This window comes from Zootermopsis nevadensis, unplaced genomic scaffold (genome assembly GCF_977971745.1).
Source record: "Zootermopsis nevadensis isolate Lab colony 2312 unplaced genomic scaffold, Znev_1.0 Znev_ptg000024l, whole genome shotgun sequence".
Classification (NCBI taxonomy): domain Eukaryota; kingdom Metazoa; phylum Arthropoda; class Insecta; order Blattodea; family Termopsidae; genus Zootermopsis; species Zootermopsis nevadensis.
In genome coordinates this window covers 18,780,450-18,801,104 of record NW_028259156.1, presented here as the reverse complement: position 1 = coordinate 18,801,104, position 20,655 = coordinate 18,780,450, and the positions used below count along the sequence as shown (strand labels likewise).

Sequence of the window (20,655 nt, the reverse complement as noted above, 5' to 3'; positions counted from 1 at the left end):
AGACCGAATTTCAAAATGGCTGTCATTACATTCGAGAAGCTATGAACGCTGCTATGCTGCAATTGATAGTACTTATAAATACCACCAGATTGCAGAGATTAAACTGTCGGCAACATGGAGTGTCTTTATTTGTGCGTAAGATTATTAATTACGTTGGAAAATATAAACCAAAAGATTAAACAAACGTTGCAGCACTGCAGAGCACAAGAGAATTCGAACGAGGAGTTATCCTGTAAATTGACTTTACAAATATTTTTCTAATTGCAGCATAATGACACCCAAATAATTGTATGTCCAAGGTTAACCTTGCTATAAGACAGTTTCAGTGCTGCCAATGCCAATCATTTTGTGGAATCCCGTCAGTTTATTCCGTGAATGTTCATGTTACCCTCTCATCACTTGTCTTCCAAATGGCCATATCCATAGGATTTCCTTACCAGTATTCTGGTGCATGATTAAGTCTGATATTTGAGGTTCTCACAATGTGAAGGTGACAGCCTTCTGAAATAAGCTGTGTGGTTTCCCCCTGGATAGGGGCAGTAAGGAACTTGAAAACATTGGTGAAATAATAAAAGAGTAAACAGTAAAATAATTCCACCTTCATAAAGTTCACAGGATAAGATTCGGGAAAATCAGTCATTGCACTTTAATAAATAACACTGAAGGAAGAAATATGGAAGCATACAGAGCCTTTACATGTCAAACTGAAATGAAAGCCAATATCACACGTTTACATTTAAATTCACATATTTTATAGACAAATGTAAGTAAGGACTACCCCTATTACATTCCAAATATACCAGTATGAACAAAAGGATAAAGCAGCAATAATACTATTTAATATTTCAATATATAAGATACTGTAAAATATTGAAAAAATATATTCTTTTTAAGACCTGAACAATGTAATTCAATACAGTAAAACCTTAACTTTCATGTGAACAAGTTTCATATTTTTGTATTACAAGAGATAGAAAAGGAGCCAGTGTAGCCTACAATTGCATAGCAGCAGAGAAATCCACTGTGTAGATATATGTTTACAGATGATAATGGTATACGGTTATGTGTTTATTTTGATCAGACTACCTTTCTACAGCATTGTATTGGTTCATTCCTCTTATACATGCCCTTTCCAAGTTAAAGAAGCATTAAAAAACAGTTTATATACTTATTGTTGTATAACTTCATAAACTATACTAAATTGAACTTAAGACAGAACCATTTATGCACTGTTGAATTTCTTACAAAAATATGGAGCAAGACTCTTCATTTGTGTCATGGACTCTATTAGCTTTGATCCATACTGAAGAACATTATATCAAAATTTAAAACGTGTACATGGTGAAATCTCCCATAAGTGATTTATAGTGAACAATATGTTTCAGCACTAACCTGAGAAAACAATTATACCGAACTAAAAGCAAAGAAACTTTCCTGTTTTTATTAAAAATAGAATAATGAATTTCATATTTCACAGTAATTGTATATAATTTTTTGCTATGGGAAAAAGACAAGAGAAAAAATGGGTATTTTATAAAACCATATTCAAACATATTCCAGAGTTTCTTAGTGTGCTGGGCTGGTATATTAAATCCAACAGCCTATCAATATGTGTCACTGAGAGGTTGGGTGTGTATGCCAGCAAAAAGTATGTTCACATTCACCTTCATACTATCAAGCTTTCCACTGACACAATGCTCTGTACAATACAACACAGTTCACCAAGAAATTTAACCATATGGCCACAATTTCAGTACAGATTTACTACATGCTGCCCAATAAGATAACTATTCAGAATTATGTACCTGTAAAAGTAACATTACAGAACTGGCGGTTGTCAAAGTATGCGAAGATGATAACCAAATTTTTTGAACAAACAATACATTTGAAGATGGCCAAATAAAATGTAAAATTTAGACTGCCATTCTGAAAACGCACAGTATGCAACAAACATAAAAGTATGAGGCAGCAATGGCCTTAGAAAGAAATGGCAACATACGCTAATGAAATACAAAACAGCTGAACAAGGTCTTACTGTTTTTACCACACTTTGTAGAATATTATTAACAATAAGTTATAAATTCATTTGAATTCAAAATGTCACGACACACCAGATGAGAAACACTGGGCTTCAGAACACAGAACATATACAATATACCAGATTCTGTATATACAACATCAATATCACAGTAAATGTAACACTACAAATAAACAAACCTGGAGCATGGCTTAAGTTCTACACATGGAGCTTCAATACAGTGTAACTGCAGAATACATACATGTGAATGTCAGGCATTTGCATATTTCTTATGAGAAAGCTAGATCCTGTATGGAAGTCAAAAGCTACAAGTATAAGAAAAGTGAACCAGGAGATAGTACCAAGATTTATTTACACTCACACTGAACTAAAATGCCAGTGAAGCAAGATACAGACTTGCACCTCCTGCTGACTAGACAGTATTCGGCCACTATGTTGTAATAGTGGCAACTTTTTCTACTGGCTGTTCACAAGGGACATAAAATCTATTGAATGCCCTAATATCTGTGTTATTAAGAAGTAGTAGCATCCCATTCCACAAAAAAATTGAAAAATAAAAATTCTTTTGAGCTAAAATGACTGAAGCTACACAAAATTTGCATGCGGTTTCCAAAATTTACAGCCCATATGTTGAATTTAAGCCTAGCATGTTATAAATAATAATGTACATATTTACAAACTAGTTTGAAGGCACACCCTTCTATTTCCCTTGCTTCCAGAATATGCTAGTATGTTGTCCACTTAGCAGACCCTTCCTCACACTCTTGTATACTGAAATACAGATGTAACTATTATGTCAACAGCATGGAATTTATGTAAGCTTGTATCTTAATTCTTTTTCAGTGTGGCTTTGTTTGCCAAATCTGTCCATTTTGTATGGCACTTCCACTAACAAACCTGTACATACCACACACCCTGAGGGGCAACACATCACCGTATCTTAATACAAACTTTATCTTTTCGAACCCAACTGACACAGGGATACTGCTTGATGTATTATATAGACACAAACACTATTCCATGTTACATCTGACAAGCTCATGTGATGAGCACAAGATGGAAAGACTTTCAAACCTATTGTACAATTAATGGTTAGAAAAAAGCTGTCCTTGGTACTATCTACATCACGATGTTCCTAGGAGCATTGTGTGTATGTTGTTACCATGTTGCCAACTCGCTGCGTCACTGTACGGCATGATTGTCCACCCGAACTCTGATGAACTCTGCTTTCATGATGAGAATGTCCAAAATGAGAGCCAAAGAAAGAACTGCCACTACCAAATGCATGAGATTCATGACCATACCGAGTGTGAATAAATGGCTCAGCCTCCTGTAACAGACAACCACAGAAGACCACATGAAGACTACAGAAATATATGCTTTTGAGCCACACATCCAGCCCAGTTCAGGCTTGTTAATTTCACCATCTTAATAATATTGGATGACCTGTACAAATGTTCCTCATTATGTAAGCTCCTAATTGTCCCTCACTTCATCCATCTTCAGTCAAAATATTTTTCAAGCATTTCACTCCCATCAAATTCCCGTAATTTATGTTATTCTGGGAAAGTAAGAGATCACAAAACAGGTGGCAACATGATCATACATAATAACATTACAAGTGCCTTAAAAAACAATTAGCTTAATTTCAGTTTTCCAATCTGCTGTTCTGAAATAATTTAGTTCCATCAGTATCAGTTCTTTTATATATATATAAAAGGATTCACTCTTAAAATTCTCAATTTTAAGAAAAGCAAGTGCTTAATAATTACTACATACGGATTATTGGCAATATGTCAAATTATCTAAATACTTACTTACCTCTTGGAAAAAATCCTCAAAGTTAAAGAAACTGTGACCCTGTTCCTCATAAGGGTGTCCTCCAAAGTGGAAGGAATTTCGTCCAAAATCATCATCAAAGTTGCGGAAAATGTCATCAAAATTGAAGTGGAAAGCCTGACCTCCACCTCCATTCTCAAAAGCCGATGAACCAAACTGATCATATTTCTTCCTCTTCTCTGGATCTGACAGGACCTCATATGCTACAAAACCAAAATCAACATAAATGCATCATTACTCATCGACAGTCATGAAGAATCAACTTGCCAATATTTAGAAGGCAACACCAATTCCAGTAGGCCAACTCCTCATTTCGCAAATATTCAAATTTTGCTTTAAATGATTTAAGACTTTATATCCTTTCTTTAGTATAACTCATTTTTGCTGGAAGAAAAACAATGCTACTCTAGCATATAACACAAACAGTTTGGCAAGGTGAGCAGAGGAGATAATCCTCTCATTACAGATAAAAAGACAGAAGTCTAAGTAAGGGCTCTGAGGAGGCAGCCACTCTTTCAGATGACAAAAGGCCGACTACTTGTCTTCAGAAAATTTAACAGCTCATTTCTCCAAACAAACAGCTAGATCAACAATAATGAAATGTGTCTGGACTAAAATGTACATAATATTATGTTAAATAAACACACCTTGTGCCAGCTCCTTAAATTTTTCCTCTGCACCCTTATCCTTGTTCTTGTCGGGATGATATTTAACTGCCAGCTTGCGGAACGCCTTCTTTATCTCCCTGTCAGGTGCATTTCTTGACACTCCCAAAAGCGTATAGTAGTCTTTCTTATCTTGTGCCAAAACTTCAAACAATGTAAGCAGCAGAAGCAGTAGCAACACCTTTATCATATTCATTTTTACAAATCTAACAAAACAAACAAAACAATTATTATAATAGTATACTGTCAATCTCTCTAATTAATATTCCCACCATGACTTCAAAATGTTTCAAATACAATTTATATTTTTACAGAGTTTCTTTGAATATAGTGCACACTACTTTTCTTACATATACCTCCTAAAAACTATATTCAATGGTGAATTTATACCGTGATGTAGGTTGACCTGATTCCCTACACAATCTAGTAGACTGTACTTGCTTAATCTACATACTTAGCATTCCATTTGTATAAATGCGGAAAGCATCCCTCCAATACATATTTAGCAATGTCTGGCTTTCAACCAAATGGTTACACAATGAACTTATTTTATGTATACAGTACAAAACTTCTTACATCCTGGATAAACGTGTAATGTGATCCACCAATAACTTTCCCATAACTAAGAGTTTTTTATCCAGAGTTGCTTTCACCGACATCAATATCCATGGAAAATTTAGTTAATGTCTTCAAAATTGGGACTTTTCTCTACAGAAGCAAATAATATGCAGTTACCACATAAACCAACATTACTTACGGCTTTCAGATTAAAACCAGTGAATGAAAAATCATTTTAGGTACCTGTGTGCAACTATTAATACTGCTATTTTTAATTTTCCCCGCAATTACCTACTTACCAGCTATCACACGTAACAACAAACAACTAAATGTGACAAACTATTACACATTCAATCCCCTATCGCACTACTCTCATCAAAATTGTTAGACACGAACGCTAATCCGATTGGCTGATTTATATGACGAAATCAGAATATAGAATATCCTTTCCCTCATTAAATACCCCTCTGAACAAAAATTTCCCTACAGAAACTTCTGCCATCTGCATGCAAACTTGAAATTAACTCCTACACAGGAAGCCGACTCCGTCTCCTCAGCAGATTAAGTTTTCTTCCTTGCACCTTTGCTTTTCAAACTGTGGTCTGCGACCTCTCCAAGAGCTGTGCATACATAAATTTGAAAACAAAAAGCACTCATTAAATTACTGATCAAAAAATTAAACAAACTCGTATAAAAATTTAATGGGGAAAACCAATACAGAAGTTCCCTATATATCATGCTGCAACAGAATGTTCAGATGCAAATTGAATTAAAGCAAGTAAAATAATTTTGTCTTATTAGTATTCAGTAAACAAATATATATGCATATAATAAATAAATACTTTTTGTTATAAATTCCTAACTAAAATTTTTGTTATTGTGTTTGGAAGCCTTCATATTTTGTAATGTTTGGGAAGCTGCAGGATCAAAAGTTTGAGAGGCAATACTCTACAAATCACATTCAGTATCAGAAAATCAAAAAGCAATATACAATTTATTTAATTCCTTAAAAGAAAATAAGAAAATCTTAACCTCACAATTTTAACAATGTTTATCACCTGCAATACAACAGTAGCAGAATGGTAGTTAACAGCGAATGGGAATTGTACTTCATAGTGTTAAATTTATGCACGATTTTTATTATTTTTGGGAGAGGGGGGATATAATCACCATATGCTAATGTTGATCTTCCAGATTGTGATGCCATGTGGACTTGCAAGCGAGAAACAATGTTTCAGAGGCAGCGCATTCCATTGAAATTTTAATACCTACATACAAGCCCTCATGGTGTTACAACCCACAAGACCAACCTCAAATCTCATAAATAAAAATGTTATATGCTTAGTGTATTTCTAATATCTGAAAAGACTGTTGTTATCATCAGTTCTTGAGACTGATGACCAAGTCACTTCACACATAAATAACAGCATTACAGCTACTCAGATTACAAACTATACTTCCAAGAACACATTTTTGAAACTCATTTCCTTATAAGACCTAGTCATAAATGGGAAGATAATGGATCTTAGGGTAACAGGGTTAGATAATGTGGATTAGATTGATCAGAATCATGAATCTATGAGTGGTCACCATTAAATATATATATTGCATAGGGGAAAAAGTCTAAAAATAAGTGATACAATGTTCAAAAGTTAATTTAAATAACTTAAAATAATAATTTAAAACATACACAATTTTAAAAATCATAATACATATATGTTATACACATTGTGACTCTGAACATGTTCACATGTCTCAGTTTTGAGGTAATTGGGTTTCTCTAGACAGTGAGCTGTCTACTGGAACAAACAAATCACTTTACTTATCCTTAAAGTAGAGGTTTGCACACCTTGCGTAACTGTGCACATCTTATCTAAACATGTATTTTTATTCTGCACATTCGTTTAATTTCACTTTGAGATAAAAAATGCAAATAATAATAACACCACCAACAACAAAAGCAACAACTAAAACTATTGTTATTTTTATATTGCTACTATAGATATTATTATTGTTGCTCTTGATGTTATCTAACTGCTCCTGTTCTTATTTAACATCATATTCCAGTCTTTTAAAAAGTGCAAAATCACATGCACTGATTAAAAATAGACAGTCACTAATGCCAAGAAATTGTGAGTTCTATTAACAGCTTTATCTTAACCGAGCAAAGTATCAATATGAGAGATGGTTTATGTAGTTGTTTGCCCTTCTCCCTTCCAGGAAAACGTGTTCGACAACTTCATAGCCGAAGAGTTTCATGAAAATATTTATAAATGCTGCAGAAATGTAATAGTGCTGATGTGATGTCCACATATTACTTTCATTAACTGTTCATACATGATAATAATGTTCCCAATCCAGGAAAAGTTATGCTAGTCAGCCTCACAACAGAGATATCTGTACAGCCTGATACACTATAAAGATATAACTGAAACACAAATAATTTGTCACAACTTGGTAAGCTGAGGAACAGATATCATGCACAGAAGGACTTATGCGTACGTGCTGACATGCTGATGAAGCAGCACATGCAAATAATAATAGGACAACTTCTTCGAAAGACTATAAGACCTTGCTCTAATTTTAAATTTCTAAGTGGTCATATGTGTAACTACCTCACAGCAAAAATACTGCAGCAGAAATGACAATGAGTGTCATTACATGCACCAAAAGTGAAGATGATCCAGACTTATGATGCAGCCTTGAGTCACTTGAAAAGAAGCTATCTGCCACTGTCAGCTCATTGTACTTGCCCAGTAGTTCCAGTATCACTCCATTTGTCCAGCCAAACCCAATCTGGTTCTCATATTCCCCACCACTGCCATGTCCACCAGGAAATGTTGCGTCGTACTATAATGTGATAAAATCCCCTCAGGTGATTGCCACATCAGCTGTACTTCCAAAATACTGATATACATTCAGAAGTGACAGTTTGATATGCTAATTAAGTTAAAATTTACGTAAACATTATCAATACACTTTATCCACAAATTCAGAGCCTTATTTGAACCTAACACAAACTGGAAAAGCAAATCATAAATATGTAAACCCAATTAGGCACCTTATGCATATACATTTTAAATAATGTTACAAGTATCTTGGATATTTTGAATCGTTAAAACATTTTACACTTCTTCTCTCCTAATTGAATCAAAAGCTTTCTTAAACCTACAAATAACTTATCTACTTACCCATTACACTTCCATTTTTCTCTGATATCTGTCAAATGCAAAATACTTTATCAACAGCTAATATATTACAGTATTTTACAACTTGGCCTGCATATGAAATGTTTTAACATATCATTCACATTTCACATAAAATTAACAGTCTGATGTCCATTTACTGAATAATGTAATAACAGCATAAAGTATTTAACAACTACTGTGAAGAAATAAAATAAAAATACTGCATTATATATCTGATAAGTCTGCTTGCTTTGTTACAAAATTATCCAAGAAAAGAACACACAGAAGAAAATACATACCTTTTCATACATAACATGTGATTCATTGAAGGCCTTAAAGTTGGAGCGAACCCACCGCCTTGCAACTTCTACGGCAAGATTCTGTGCCCAGATGTCTTCAGTAGCTTCCAGAGCCATGATCACAATATACTGGAGTGGTGGCCAAGCATTGGGATAGTCCCACTGCTCACCAGAGTGCTCTAATGAAGTGGGAATTCCCCCCAAGAACATCATGATCTGTGACCGCTCTAGGTACTTCATAATTTTGCCAACCTGTAACTTCTTTCTCTTGAAGCAGCCAGTCCACAGAGGGGCCAGGTTTGTTGGGTAGAAGTAATTCCGCTTTATTCCATTGATTAGGTCATAATCCAACCATATCCCCATTTCATCATGCCAAAGAACATTGTCCACTGCCTCCAGCCACGAGTCTGCCAAGTGTCTGTATTCAACTGTCTTGTTGGGCATGTCTAGGGCATCAAAAAACTCTGACAGGAGAAGGGCATTCCAGTAGAGTATGGCATTCAGCTCTACAGGGACAATGTGCTGTGTCATGGTGTTACTCAGGTCCCCTGAAACATGTGAATACATAACACCATCAACTCTTTATATATGCTTACAAATGTAATGGCATCTTAATGTCAACATTAGAGCCATTAGAACATGCGCCACCACAGTTGTTCAATAGAATGCCTACATTATCATAGTGGGCTCTATTCTCCTGATGAAAGTCTTGAATTTTAAAATTAATTTTATTTGTAAATTTTCTTCAGATAATTAATTAATAAATAATATAACAATATAACTGCTAATTATAGTGTGAGAGTGTAAAATTTAGCATAAATTGTTTGCAGAGGTGTGTAAGATTTAACTGTCAGTTCTGATGTTGATTTCTATCTTAATTTATTTAATTATAATCACAAGGCTTTCTTTGCATAAAGACTGTGAGATTAACATATGTTTTATCACTGTAAGTACACAATACATATTGATAAAAATTAGTATTCTGACAAATTTAATTTTTGTTCATATTGTACCAACATAACCTATACTTCACATAAAGCTGAAATAGGATATTACTGATTTTACATTTGTATAATACATGGATATTATAACAAATACAACCCAGAAGACAGCCATCATCAAACATAACAGTTCATGAAACAATTCATACATAGTATCATCTATAAAAACATCTTGTTTCTTGCAGACAAATCTCATGCCTCCTCAATTTACAGAGGAAAATAGCACTCATCAATATTTATAAAACACAGGATTCATGATGTTTTGCCTTTGAACAAAAACCATAATCCTTTATAAGTAATGTTCATTCATCATCCTGTCACCTTAATAAATTACAGGGAGCATTACTAGACATTTCTAAATCTGTCCATCAATCTCTACCTCAGAAAGATGTCTATGTCAGAGAGATGGAAAATGTCCTTACCCAGTATTTCAAAGCTGAACAGTCAATCTTGTCTGTCACCTGCAGTGTTTAAAATTCTGCTGGAAGTAAAAAATGTAATTTGAAAATTGTTGAACACATGCTTACCTCTGTCTGTAGAATTTGTGATGTACCAACGTGTGGAGAAGTCCCAGCCTGACTCTGCAGCTGTCTTCAGCTGTGTGTAGCGATCTTGTCTTTCAGCTTCCGTTATGAGCACCCGAGTATTTTCATAATCCTCCCTGTAGATACATATGTAAATCTAATTTTTCAAAGTTTCATTGCATTGTTACCAACTGATAATATACAGTCAACATTCTGAAAGCCACATCTTCTTAAAATATTTAGAATTACTTTATGTCAAGAATATTTTCTCAACATTACCTAATCAAAAAGTAAACAAACTGACATGTTTGCTTATTTTAAATATGTCAAACAAATTCATGTGATGTGGAGTTCTACAAATGCATGACCCTTAAGCTTAAACATTATGGAAATAGATTATCACAATATTTGCCATTTTATTTTAGACTCATCTGGCATTTTATTAAAATTGTACAACTAAAGGGCTTTTATTTCTAATAGTACTCACATGAAGCCAAATTCTCCATTTGGACAATTTCAGAATTTAAAACCAGCTACATAACTGCATGAAAGTTTTCTACCGAGACTAAATATTCTAATGTAGTCCTATTGGTCTTAGACCTCTCTGGGAAAACTGCATGATAACAGTTTAATATATGTTTCCTTCCAAATCCTTGTCAGTTCACCACTCTTAATCATCAAAAGAATGCCTCTTGTGCTTCTAGGTTTTTAGGAATAAACTAAAGAGATTTTGATGCAGGAAATAAAAGTGAGTCCCTCTTTTTGAATCCAATGTTTACAGTATGATTGCTTTATGATAACTCATATTATCATATCTTAAAGAGAGAGAAAGACTTTTGTGAAATCTTATACTTCTTTGTGAGGGAAAAGTATGTATTTTTAGCTCATGGGCTCAAACCCATAAATATTTAATACAATCTAAAAATTGTCTTCAATCTACACATCATAATTTGCTTCTCAGAAACTGTCCCTATAGGATATAGATTTTGTACCTAGTTAAAACAGAACAGTCATTTTCCATCTTCAGTGGGAACAGCAAGCAGGCAGCACCCTCATATTCCAGGAGAGTTACTCTGTTCAATCAGCCCTTACTAAGCTCTTGTACCTACCTGTATGACTCTGGCCGAGGTCCAGATGATGGAGCAGAGTAACGAGCCAGACTGTAACTTTTTCCATCCTTAGCAACTGTCACTGAATGATTTTTCATCCAGTACTGAAATTCCTCTTCCATGCTGCCAATGTTTTTGCTCAGAAATCCAATGTCTTTTGTTGCATCCAGATAGCTCTTCACCATTGGTATCAGCAGAGGTGGTTGGGATCGTCTCAAGTAATAGATACGCCCGCCATTTGGAATGAAGCCATACTTCTTGACCATGCCAAGGAAATTTTCTAGCATTCCCCTAACGGTACCGTACATTTCAGAGAGCAGCAGACCCCGAACTATCCAATACGAGTCCCAGTAGTAGAGCTCCCGAAAACGCCCCCCTGGTACGATCACAGGGTGCTGGACATAGATGATGGAGTACAGTTCTTCATTATCACGCACTTCGTCTTTCATCTTTCTACCGAGTTTTTTCCAAAAGTGATGGAGATGTCTTGCCCACTCCTGCAAATCAGGATCTTTGATCTTATCTAAAAACTTGGGATGATTAGTCCAATCTACAGGATCCCAGTCTTCAAATTCACTGCCTGGTGGATCAAAAGTTTCATTCACAAATTTCCAAATGTCTGTTCTGTTTGGGTTATTATCAGTTCTGCTCATCAGTTCTCTAAAACTCTGCCATGTCTCATTCTTAGAATACTTCATTTTCATGTCCACAAATGTTTTAGAGTCAGGGAATATATTTGACATCTGTACAACATGTAGCAGGTCTCCATAGCAGTAGATATCACTAAAACAAAAACACAAAATAAATACAGCAAAACCTGCTTACAACACAGGTCCAGGGGACGAACTTTTTTTTTGTACACGTTTCCATTTGGCGCTGGTACCTGTACTTACTTGTATACAATAAATACTCCACGTGCTGAGTTATGATGGTGAAATCACACACAAGGAATTCAAGCTATTTGCTGACAGTATACTTACTGAGCCTTATTCACTTTCCTTTCCTCTGAAAATGTGTCATGTACTCGTGGGAGTAAACGGCATCATAACCCTAAAGAACAACACCGCTATTTCTGGCTCTATTAAGTGCGGAGCCCGTGGTGCTATTAGCTTTGCTACCGCAGATTGGTAAGTGTAATAAAATAAAAACCAAGGCCAAGGCCACTAAGATATGTAACACTTTTGAAAACTGTGTGCACTCTGAACTGGAGTACTCCTTCCTGCTCATGTGAAGTTTAGATGTGATATGTTTAGTGTGCTGACATTCGTGAACAACCAGCGCAGTTAAGTCGGCTTTCAGCCCGACAACCAACCAGCGTTCCACTAACCTGTCACACGGTGGAGGCAGACAACTCACACACACCAGAGCCAGCAGCAGACCGCACACCAGACACACCGCGCTCATACTGCACGCACAACTCCAGCACCCCAACGATCCGCCACTGAAAAATAAATCACGTAGTAAAAACGCGTGTTTTCGCTATGCGGTCCGCCTAGATACTGGCAGTTCATTGCAAGGACCGTGACGGGAAGCCAGAAACACTGAAACACAAGCAAGTTTACCCCATCGTCACCTTCAGCCGCACAATAAGCAGAATAACTGAAGGCGCTGGCTTCAGCTTCAGCGACCGTCTTGTATCTGCTGTGCGATTCGCGGGAGAACAAGGTATGGGGAAGGCCACTGAAGAGCTGGGGTTCTGATGACGGCGTGACCAAACCCCCTGTCAAGCGCCAGAGCAAAACATGTAATTTCCCCCATTGTTGCACGGAAATGACTGAACATTGTTTCAGCAACTTATACTCTGGTTAAAAACTGAGGGTAATTTCTTAATTCAATAAAATTAAATGGATAAAAATTTACGAGTACGGCTAACATATCAGCAAGATGTAAAATTCACGGCGGAATTTTTACGGAAACGGAACCTGGCAGGAATTTTTGGAGTCTTTCAGCGGATGACGAACTGTAGTTAGCAAATTGTTTTTAACATTAATCTATTTTCCTTCCTCACATTTTCTTCAATTATTTGAAACCGGGGTCAGTATTTTCTGCCAATCTTTAGGCATCTGAACCGTGGAAACAGGAGTTTCATATAATTCGTTTCTTACCCGATCATCCTATCTGAAAGGAAATTTCATTCTAGTACACGACATAACAGCGATTTTTGACAGGGAAATTGATTCGGTAGGGAAATGCGAGCTATATTTTTCCTTCTACCATCGTTTTCCTACAAAACTTCGTTCACTGTTCGAGGCGCAACTTCGAATGCCAACGAGAAACGTGTCCGATAATATTAGGCATTATGAATTCTTATTAAAATTTCGCTATCGGCTGCACTTTAGTCCATAATTATGCATTGTGAATTATCACCTTACACAAAGGCCAGAATCTGCACAGAAATGTCGAGATCGACAAATATTTCAGACAACATTTGTAGCAGTTACGCTGAGCAATTTTCTTCGTATGGTGTATTATCATTGCAGGAGATGATGGCAGTCAAATAACAAACGAAATCATGCAGCCTATATCTGTCATGGACTTGAAACCATCATGCAGAGACTAGCTCACCTGATGTGCTATTTCATTCAAGGCTGGAGATAAAAAGCCACGTTTCTTCACGAACACATAAAATACCCGTGACGTGCCTCACCTCATAAGCTTTTATCCACAGTGGCAGTCGCCTTGGAGGACTGAAAAATATGAACATTAAAGACCCCTCAGGGCAACTGATGTCATCGGTCGGGACTTGAACTAAGTACTGTTGAAATACAAGTCACATACCTTACAACTGAGTCCCGTAGGGTCACAGGAAACCCATGTAACGCCTTAATAAGACTGGGCACCTCAACTAAGAATCGAATTGGGAACTCCTGGAATAAAAGTCGATCCGATTACAAAGTCGGCGAAAAAGCTTTGGCCTACTACAGTTGCCCTCACAAGAAAACGTTGAACACATCAAAACATTGTCGGAAAACCTTTTTAACTCCCATTAAACTAAATTCCTAATAGCCTCCGTGGTTAATTTAAGGCTTTGACCGGGATGTTCTTTTGTTAAATCTTATGTGGTACCGCCTGATTCGACTTCTAATGGTTAAGTGAAGTGTTTTCTTCGCGGTACGGTCTGGATTCGTAAATATTATGAAGACGAGCTTCGGCTTCAAAGGGTTAACCAGCTGATTTTCGTAATGGTGAGGTGTAGTGTTTTCTTCGCGGTACGGACTGAATTCATCAAGACCGTCAGTAGTTCGGACTACATAACGTCGAGCGGCAGGATGATTCGAAATATGGAAGAAAGTGGTCGTGGCCTAATCTAAAGAGCATCCCCGCAGGGCTGCAGTCGTGCAGGGGATGTACAGGGCAGAGCCCCAGTGTATTTTAAGTGCCAGGACGTGGTCCTGGCACCCCTTCGAAGACGGCGATGTCAAATGTAGGCCACACGGCCCAAGGGCAAGGGGGTTGGGGTGGCTCCTTCCTACAATACTGAGCATGCCCCTCCAGAAAGTTTCACTGGAAATGCAAGAACTTGTAGTGTGTTTAATTTCCGATCGCTCTGTTTGACGAGAAAGCGCAACCTCTTTAAGTACATGCACCTCGTGAGCTGTTTACGACGGCAGAGCTATCACACAGCAAGATGTAACAAACAGACAGAAATGTGCCTGAGTTATGACGTATGATCGCATAATAAAATCGACCTCGACAGGAACTTCTGACGTCGTTAAGTGGCTTATCCTGGCGCTGGCAGGACCACGTGCTCTGAGGTGAGAGTGATTTATTCCCTCACAACTGTCACTCTTCAAGTGTTCAATGTTTTTCATTCCAAGAATCACGAATTCATCAACTTCGTGCTATTTCATTTCTTATTACTCCGTGTGCAATGTCAGCCCACTGCGACATTAACTTTCCTGCAGCACAACTTCTAACGGCACACATGATCCAGGGACAGAACAATCCACCTTCCACGCTTACAATCTATTTCCTTAATATCCGTCTCCTTTTCAGCCTTTAAAGTTTTCTAATTGGTTTCCCCATTATATTCTGTGCGCATTTATAGCCTCCCACATTCGAGCTACATACCCAGCCCATCGGAACGTCTTTGACATCACTATCCTAACACATCGTGAGGTTCCCTGTTACGTAATGTACAACACTGTCTCGCTCACTTGTTTCAGAATAAATGTATTTATGACAATGTTTAATATTCTCTGTCATCTGTGTGACTGAGGCCACCCACTACCGTAACAACATTACGCTCATAAATGTCATGCGTTTAAAGTAGATTAAATGTTTGTCCTGATCCATTAATTGGCTGATCAATGTGGACCTCAGATAATGAATCATTGTGACAAATCTTTAGAAACACATAAAGCAGGTCATTTGAACAAGGAAAGGCCACAGGGCTTACACCAATACAGTGTCTGGTGAATAAGCAGAGAACATGCTGACACAATGGCCTGCTGGAGTAATTCAGCAACGTGTCTTATCAAAGTGCCTATAGATTCAAATGCAAAAACGTTAATTGTACCTGTTGTTTTGTATGGGCACGAGGCTTGATCTCTCAACCTTCAGGACATATATCGAGAGCATTTGAGAAGAGGTGGCTACGGAAAATAGTTATACCTCTATATATAAAAAGGAAGTAGCAAGATCACCGGCTTCCAGACAGCAGCCAATCATTCAAGAATATTAAAAAATTTAGTTCGTACCTCAAAGAAACACAGCAACTACCATTACTGGGATGGGCTAGTCAACGTGTGCCTTAAAAGTCGTCATCTATTCTAACAACCTAATAAAACTCACACAATATGTTGCACAAATGCCAAGAATGTTAACATAAAATATGCTGGTACATATAGTTACCACATTCCTTTAAAGAGACAGATAGACAAGGCAGATTCTTTAACAGCGCACAGTCAGCTCATGCAATGCGACACATTTAAGTGACATATTCTTATTGTTTTACTGTATTCAAGTCTCATCTGCAAAAGATTGAGAAAATTCAAAGTCAAGGACACACTACCATTACAACAGGCATTTCACAATAAAAACTAAATTTTAATATTTCATCTGAAATGTTTATCAGTATAATAAATAGAAAGTTCAAAATTCAGTGTAATAATTATAAGAAACGAATATTATACGCATTTCTATATGCAGGCTACACTTTATACATCTGAAGTTATGATTATTTTACTGGTACTACTGATTTCAACTGAGCCAGCGTAGCTCAGTTGTTATAGTGACTGGCTACGGACTGGGCGACCGGGGTTCGATCTCCGACGGGGACAGAGGATTTTTCCTCTAGCCTCTGCATCCAGACCGCCTCTGGGGCCCACCCAGCCTCCTATCCAATCGGTACCGGGGTCCTTTTCCGGGAGGCGTGATGCTGACCACTTACCCCCATCTAGTGCGGACGTCAAGTATGAGTAGGAGCTATACCTCCACTCCCCCCAAGCGCCTACATGGCATATAGTGGGACAGCTTTACTTTTTTTTACTGACATCAACCAATGCAGACCAGGTGAAGACTTACCAATTATGCTTTCGTATTATATACTTCAAGAAATGACACAACATATCTAGTTACACTCATATCGGACAGAAAAACAAAAGAAAGAACTTATATAACAGAATTACGTAAACAGTTGATGTTATATAAATTAATTTCACATGATGAGAAGTGTTAAAAAGTAATCTTTTAAAATGTGGCTATTGTTAGACACGTTGCTTTTTTATACCAAACTGAATACATAACATAGAAAATCCATGTGTAGATGGGACGATAATATTAAAATAGATCTTAAAGAAATGTTGCCTGAGGATATGGTTGGATTCATATGGCTCAGGACAGAGACTAATGGTGAGATCCTGCAAACACAATAATGAACCTTCGGGTTTCATAAGAGGCTGAATGACTATCAATGTTCAAGACCCTGCAGCATACAGTTATGGTTTACTTAAGCAGCAGCTCAGTTGGTAAAGTTGTTACAGGCTGGAAAACTGGATTTCAATCCCTGGCAGGGTAAAGAACTTTATTCAACACCACTGTGTCTAGACCAGTTCTCGGACCCACCCACCCATCCTCCTGCCCAACTGGGTACCAGCTCTTTCCATGCAGATAAAGCAACCAGAGCATGATGCTGACCAGACAACTCACATCAAGTAAGCTTGGAGGCATATATGCATGCCTTTTATGTCTTTGCTGTGTGCAGTTTAAGCTCAAACAACTTATCACGCAACAGCTTTTGTACAAATGTCACTTGAAACCAGTTTCAATAAATACTACTGATATCAAAATGAGACATGCTCAATGTTTAGGTTATTTAATGACATTTAAAATGCAGAGGTTACATAGCATCAAGGAACAGGGGAAGACAATCATAAGTGGTGAGTAGCTAAGGATTAAAAATGAGGTCGTCATAACCTGTTTCAGAATTTGTTTACAGAGAGGAGAAAACTAATGGAAGACCTTAATCACGCTATCCAGTAGTGCCACTGAGATTCAAACCTAGCACCTCCTCAACACAAGTCCAGAGCATTACTGAGTCAACAGCCTGTTTAGTGAATCAGATAGGAAACCAAGTGTAAAACACAAATTGCCTTTGTTTAATTTCTTTCTTTGTTGTTTATTTAACAATGCTGTCAGTATCACAGACTATATAATGTTGAGTGACAGGGTGAATAATAGGTAAAAAATTGGAAAGATGTGGAACAAAACAGTCATGACCTGAGTTTAAGTACAACCCCAGCATTTTCTGGAAGTACTGAGAAAAACCATGAAATCCTCAGCCAGGATAGCCAGTCTCTGGGCTGAAATTTGAAACTGGGACCTCCCAAATATGAAGCAAGGGTGACAATCACTTGGCTGCAACATGCAATAACTTAGTTTCCTTTGAATTTAATTACTTCATTACCAATGTTTCCAAAGCTAAATAGTCAATTTATTTAAAAAACAAGAAAGCCACTACTAACAAACACATAACTCCCAGAATGACACGGCAAATAATATGAACTCAAGGACATCTACATTGTATTTGGCATCTGACATATGACACTCAGCAGACATGGGAACTAGAGATGACGGATGTGGCACTACACAACAAAGGAATACTTACAAGATGACATCCAATCAAATTTTTCATACAAAATGATCAAACTTATTGTTAGAAAATAATAACCATGCACTTCACAAGCAAATGGAGATGACAAAATTACATATTTACTTTCTGTAACAAAACACAGCTGTGAAAAGATTGACTGTACCCATGAACACGTTAACTTTGAAACAAAATTTGAAAGAATCCGTAACTAATTAACTTCACTGATAAATGTTGCTGGTTTCCATTTCCTTCAGATAGATGGGCAAGACAATGTCTAAATTAGTTTGTAACCCAGGGATGGTGAACAGCTGGCTCAAGTGATTAGATCAACAGAAACATAGATTTCATCCGGAACTGGAGACTGTCTATATTAACATGTGAAGACACTTGGTAAATTTTTTGTCAACTACATTTGCTATTATTTTGTCTTTCTACCCTGCACAACACCTCACGCCACTTATGCCATTGATTATGAAGCCATCCCAAAATGAAATAGGCCAGTGTTGTATGTGTCGCTCTGAATACAACTACATACAAGTCAAGAACTAAAGAGTTGTATAAAAATGTGCAGCAGGAGATAACTCATTAAGTCCAGCAGTGGTACTGCAGCATTGAGGGCAGCTGATACCACTGCTTATTGTTAAGTAACATGATATAAATGTGACCTCAGGTCACAAACGTTTTGCCAAGTTTGAGACTTAGAAATCCCCATTTCTCCTCAATTGTCATTTTGTTCTCACACAGCACTATACTAACTTCATTAGATATAATATTACTCTGTCTGTCTTTAGTTGGGTGTGGGACTGGGGGCAAATAAGGACTAAAGGAGTAAAGCTAGAGAGCTACATTCTCATTCCGGAGGAAAAACCGTTCCAGGACCACAAATCTCACTTTAAGTCATCAGGGAATGAACCTGAGTCTCCTTGGTGAGAAGCCAGTGTCTAGCCACCTGAGCTATGGCATGGACTACCCATGATTTACTGAGGTATAGAATTTGGGAGTCACTGCTACAGGTAGTTTGATGCCATGTAAACTCAGTAGTTGACACGGTCTCATACAACAACCAATACCCAGCTGACTCTTAACATCTTTTTAACTGTGAGCTTGCTACAGGCACACTCATGGCTATAAAGTTAGCACACAAATGTTAATCCCTCTATAACGCACTAATGCTTTCCTTCCCATTGTAACAGGGCAATAGAGCCAATTGTGTTACAAAGCAGATGTAATAAAAGTAACTGTACTTTGTACATTTCATTGCTTACAGAAAACATGTATTTATCTCCTTCTTTGTAACAAACTGTGCTCCACACTGGTTCACTGAGAAAGCATCTACTAAAAATACATGCATTCTCTACATCTCTACATATTTCCCTGATGTCAATTTACTGCAGATCTGCAAAGTTAAGTGCACTCTACAACACACTGCATAACCAGATTCAGTTTTTCTATTTTGCCTAACATTTTTCAAACAGAAGTTTCAAATCATAGAATGTACTACTTTCATGCATAACAGGCTGTTTTTGAGAACGATGTTAAGTTTCATTTCATCTTCATGTAATGCAGGGGCTATACTACACCGATATAAACCAAAATTAAATTTGTTAAACATCTTTTGCAGTAGAGATGAGTGGGGTAGACAACATAAATGAGATCAATACAAATTTTGGTCAGAAAACTTGGAAGACTAGTTGTTCAAAACAATTCATAGCTGACTGACTGCTCAATACTGTTTACATAGATTTGAGGTTTCTATGGCACTAATAATTTGGACTATTGTTTCTGGGGTTATCACGCTGTGTAATTTTGTGAGTGGTTACCAAACTTGAGCAACTTACTGCCTCCACCTTTGGAGTTGAACTTATACCCTACAGGACTATGTGGTGTCATAACCCAGAAGACTACAACTCAAATATGCAACAAAAGAGCAGCATACAGAAGGCAATAATAGCACTGACTGATAAAGTAAGAAAAATACATGATTACTCACCCACATCACTATATTCATGCCGGAACATTTGTTTGTTTTGAACAATACATCTGATAGCCTCAGGAGATTATGTACATATGAGAACACAGCAGCAGGCAACATCAAACAAAACATCTGGAACACATACACCAAGACTAGTACACAATAACGTAAACTCATACTGAAAGAAGGCATTAAAAGAAACAAACAATCAAGATAATCAGTACTTATTACACAGCATTATTAGGATATAAGATCAAGGTTACAGTAAGCCAGACTTTAGCTTGGATCAGGAAGACAAGAAATGCATACTGAATTTTCGTGGGCAACCACTTTAAAGACTAGGATGGAAATGGGGGGTGGGGGGGGTTG

General features: G+C 37.1%; 2 protein-coding genes across 5 annotated transcripts; both read right to left on the bottom strand.

Annotated features, from left to right (window-relative positions):
• Window positions 1-622: 622 nt before the first annotated feature.
• Window positions 623-5,531, bottom strand: LOC110835721 (dnaJ homolog subfamily B member 9). 2 transcript variants are annotated; one of them, XM_022076232.2, is made up of 4 exons: window positions 5,400-5,531; window positions 4,525-4,748; window positions 3,860-4,080; window positions 623-3,368 (listed from the first exon to the last, which is right to left on the bottom strand). In XM_022076232.2, exons 2-4 carry the CDS (start codon window positions 4,736-4,738, stop codon window positions 3,174-3,176), a joined length of 630 nt encoding a protein of 209 aa, XP_021931924.1. In that variant the 5' UTR covers window positions 4,739-4,748; window positions 5,400-5,531; the 3' UTR covers window positions 623-3,173. The 2 variants fall into 2 exon arrangements, with proteins under 2 accessions (XP_021931924.1, XP_021931925.1); XM_022076233.2 differs by lacking the exon at window positions 5,400-5,531 and adding an exon at window positions 4,899-4,922.
• A 544-nt stretch (window positions 5,532-6,075) lies between these two features.
• Window positions 6,076-20,418, bottom strand: LOC110835707 (trehalase). Of its 3 annotated transcripts, XM_022076209.2 has the most exons (7): window positions 20,305-20,418; window positions 14,000-14,088; window positions 12,549-12,662; window positions 11,222-12,004; window positions 10,116-10,249; window positions 8,588-9,135; window positions 6,076-7,950 (listed from the first exon to the last, which is right to left on the bottom strand). In XM_022076209.2, the coding sequence occupies exons 1-7, from the start codon at window positions 20,416-20,418 to the stop codon at window positions 7,717-7,719; spliced, it is 2,016 nt and encodes a 671-aa protein (XP_021931901.2). In that variant the 3' UTR covers window positions 6,076-7,716. The 3 variants fall into 3 exon arrangements, with proteins under 3 accessions (XP_021931901.2, XP_087211467.1, XP_087211468.1); XM_087355341.1 differs by lacking the exons at window positions 14,000-14,088; window positions 20,305-20,418 and adding an exon at window positions 12,784-13,918; XM_087355342.1 differs by lacking the exons at window positions 12,549-12,662; window positions 14,000-14,088; window positions 20,305-20,418 and adding an exon at window positions 12,115-12,542.
• Window positions 20,419-20,655: the final 237 nt, after the last annotated feature.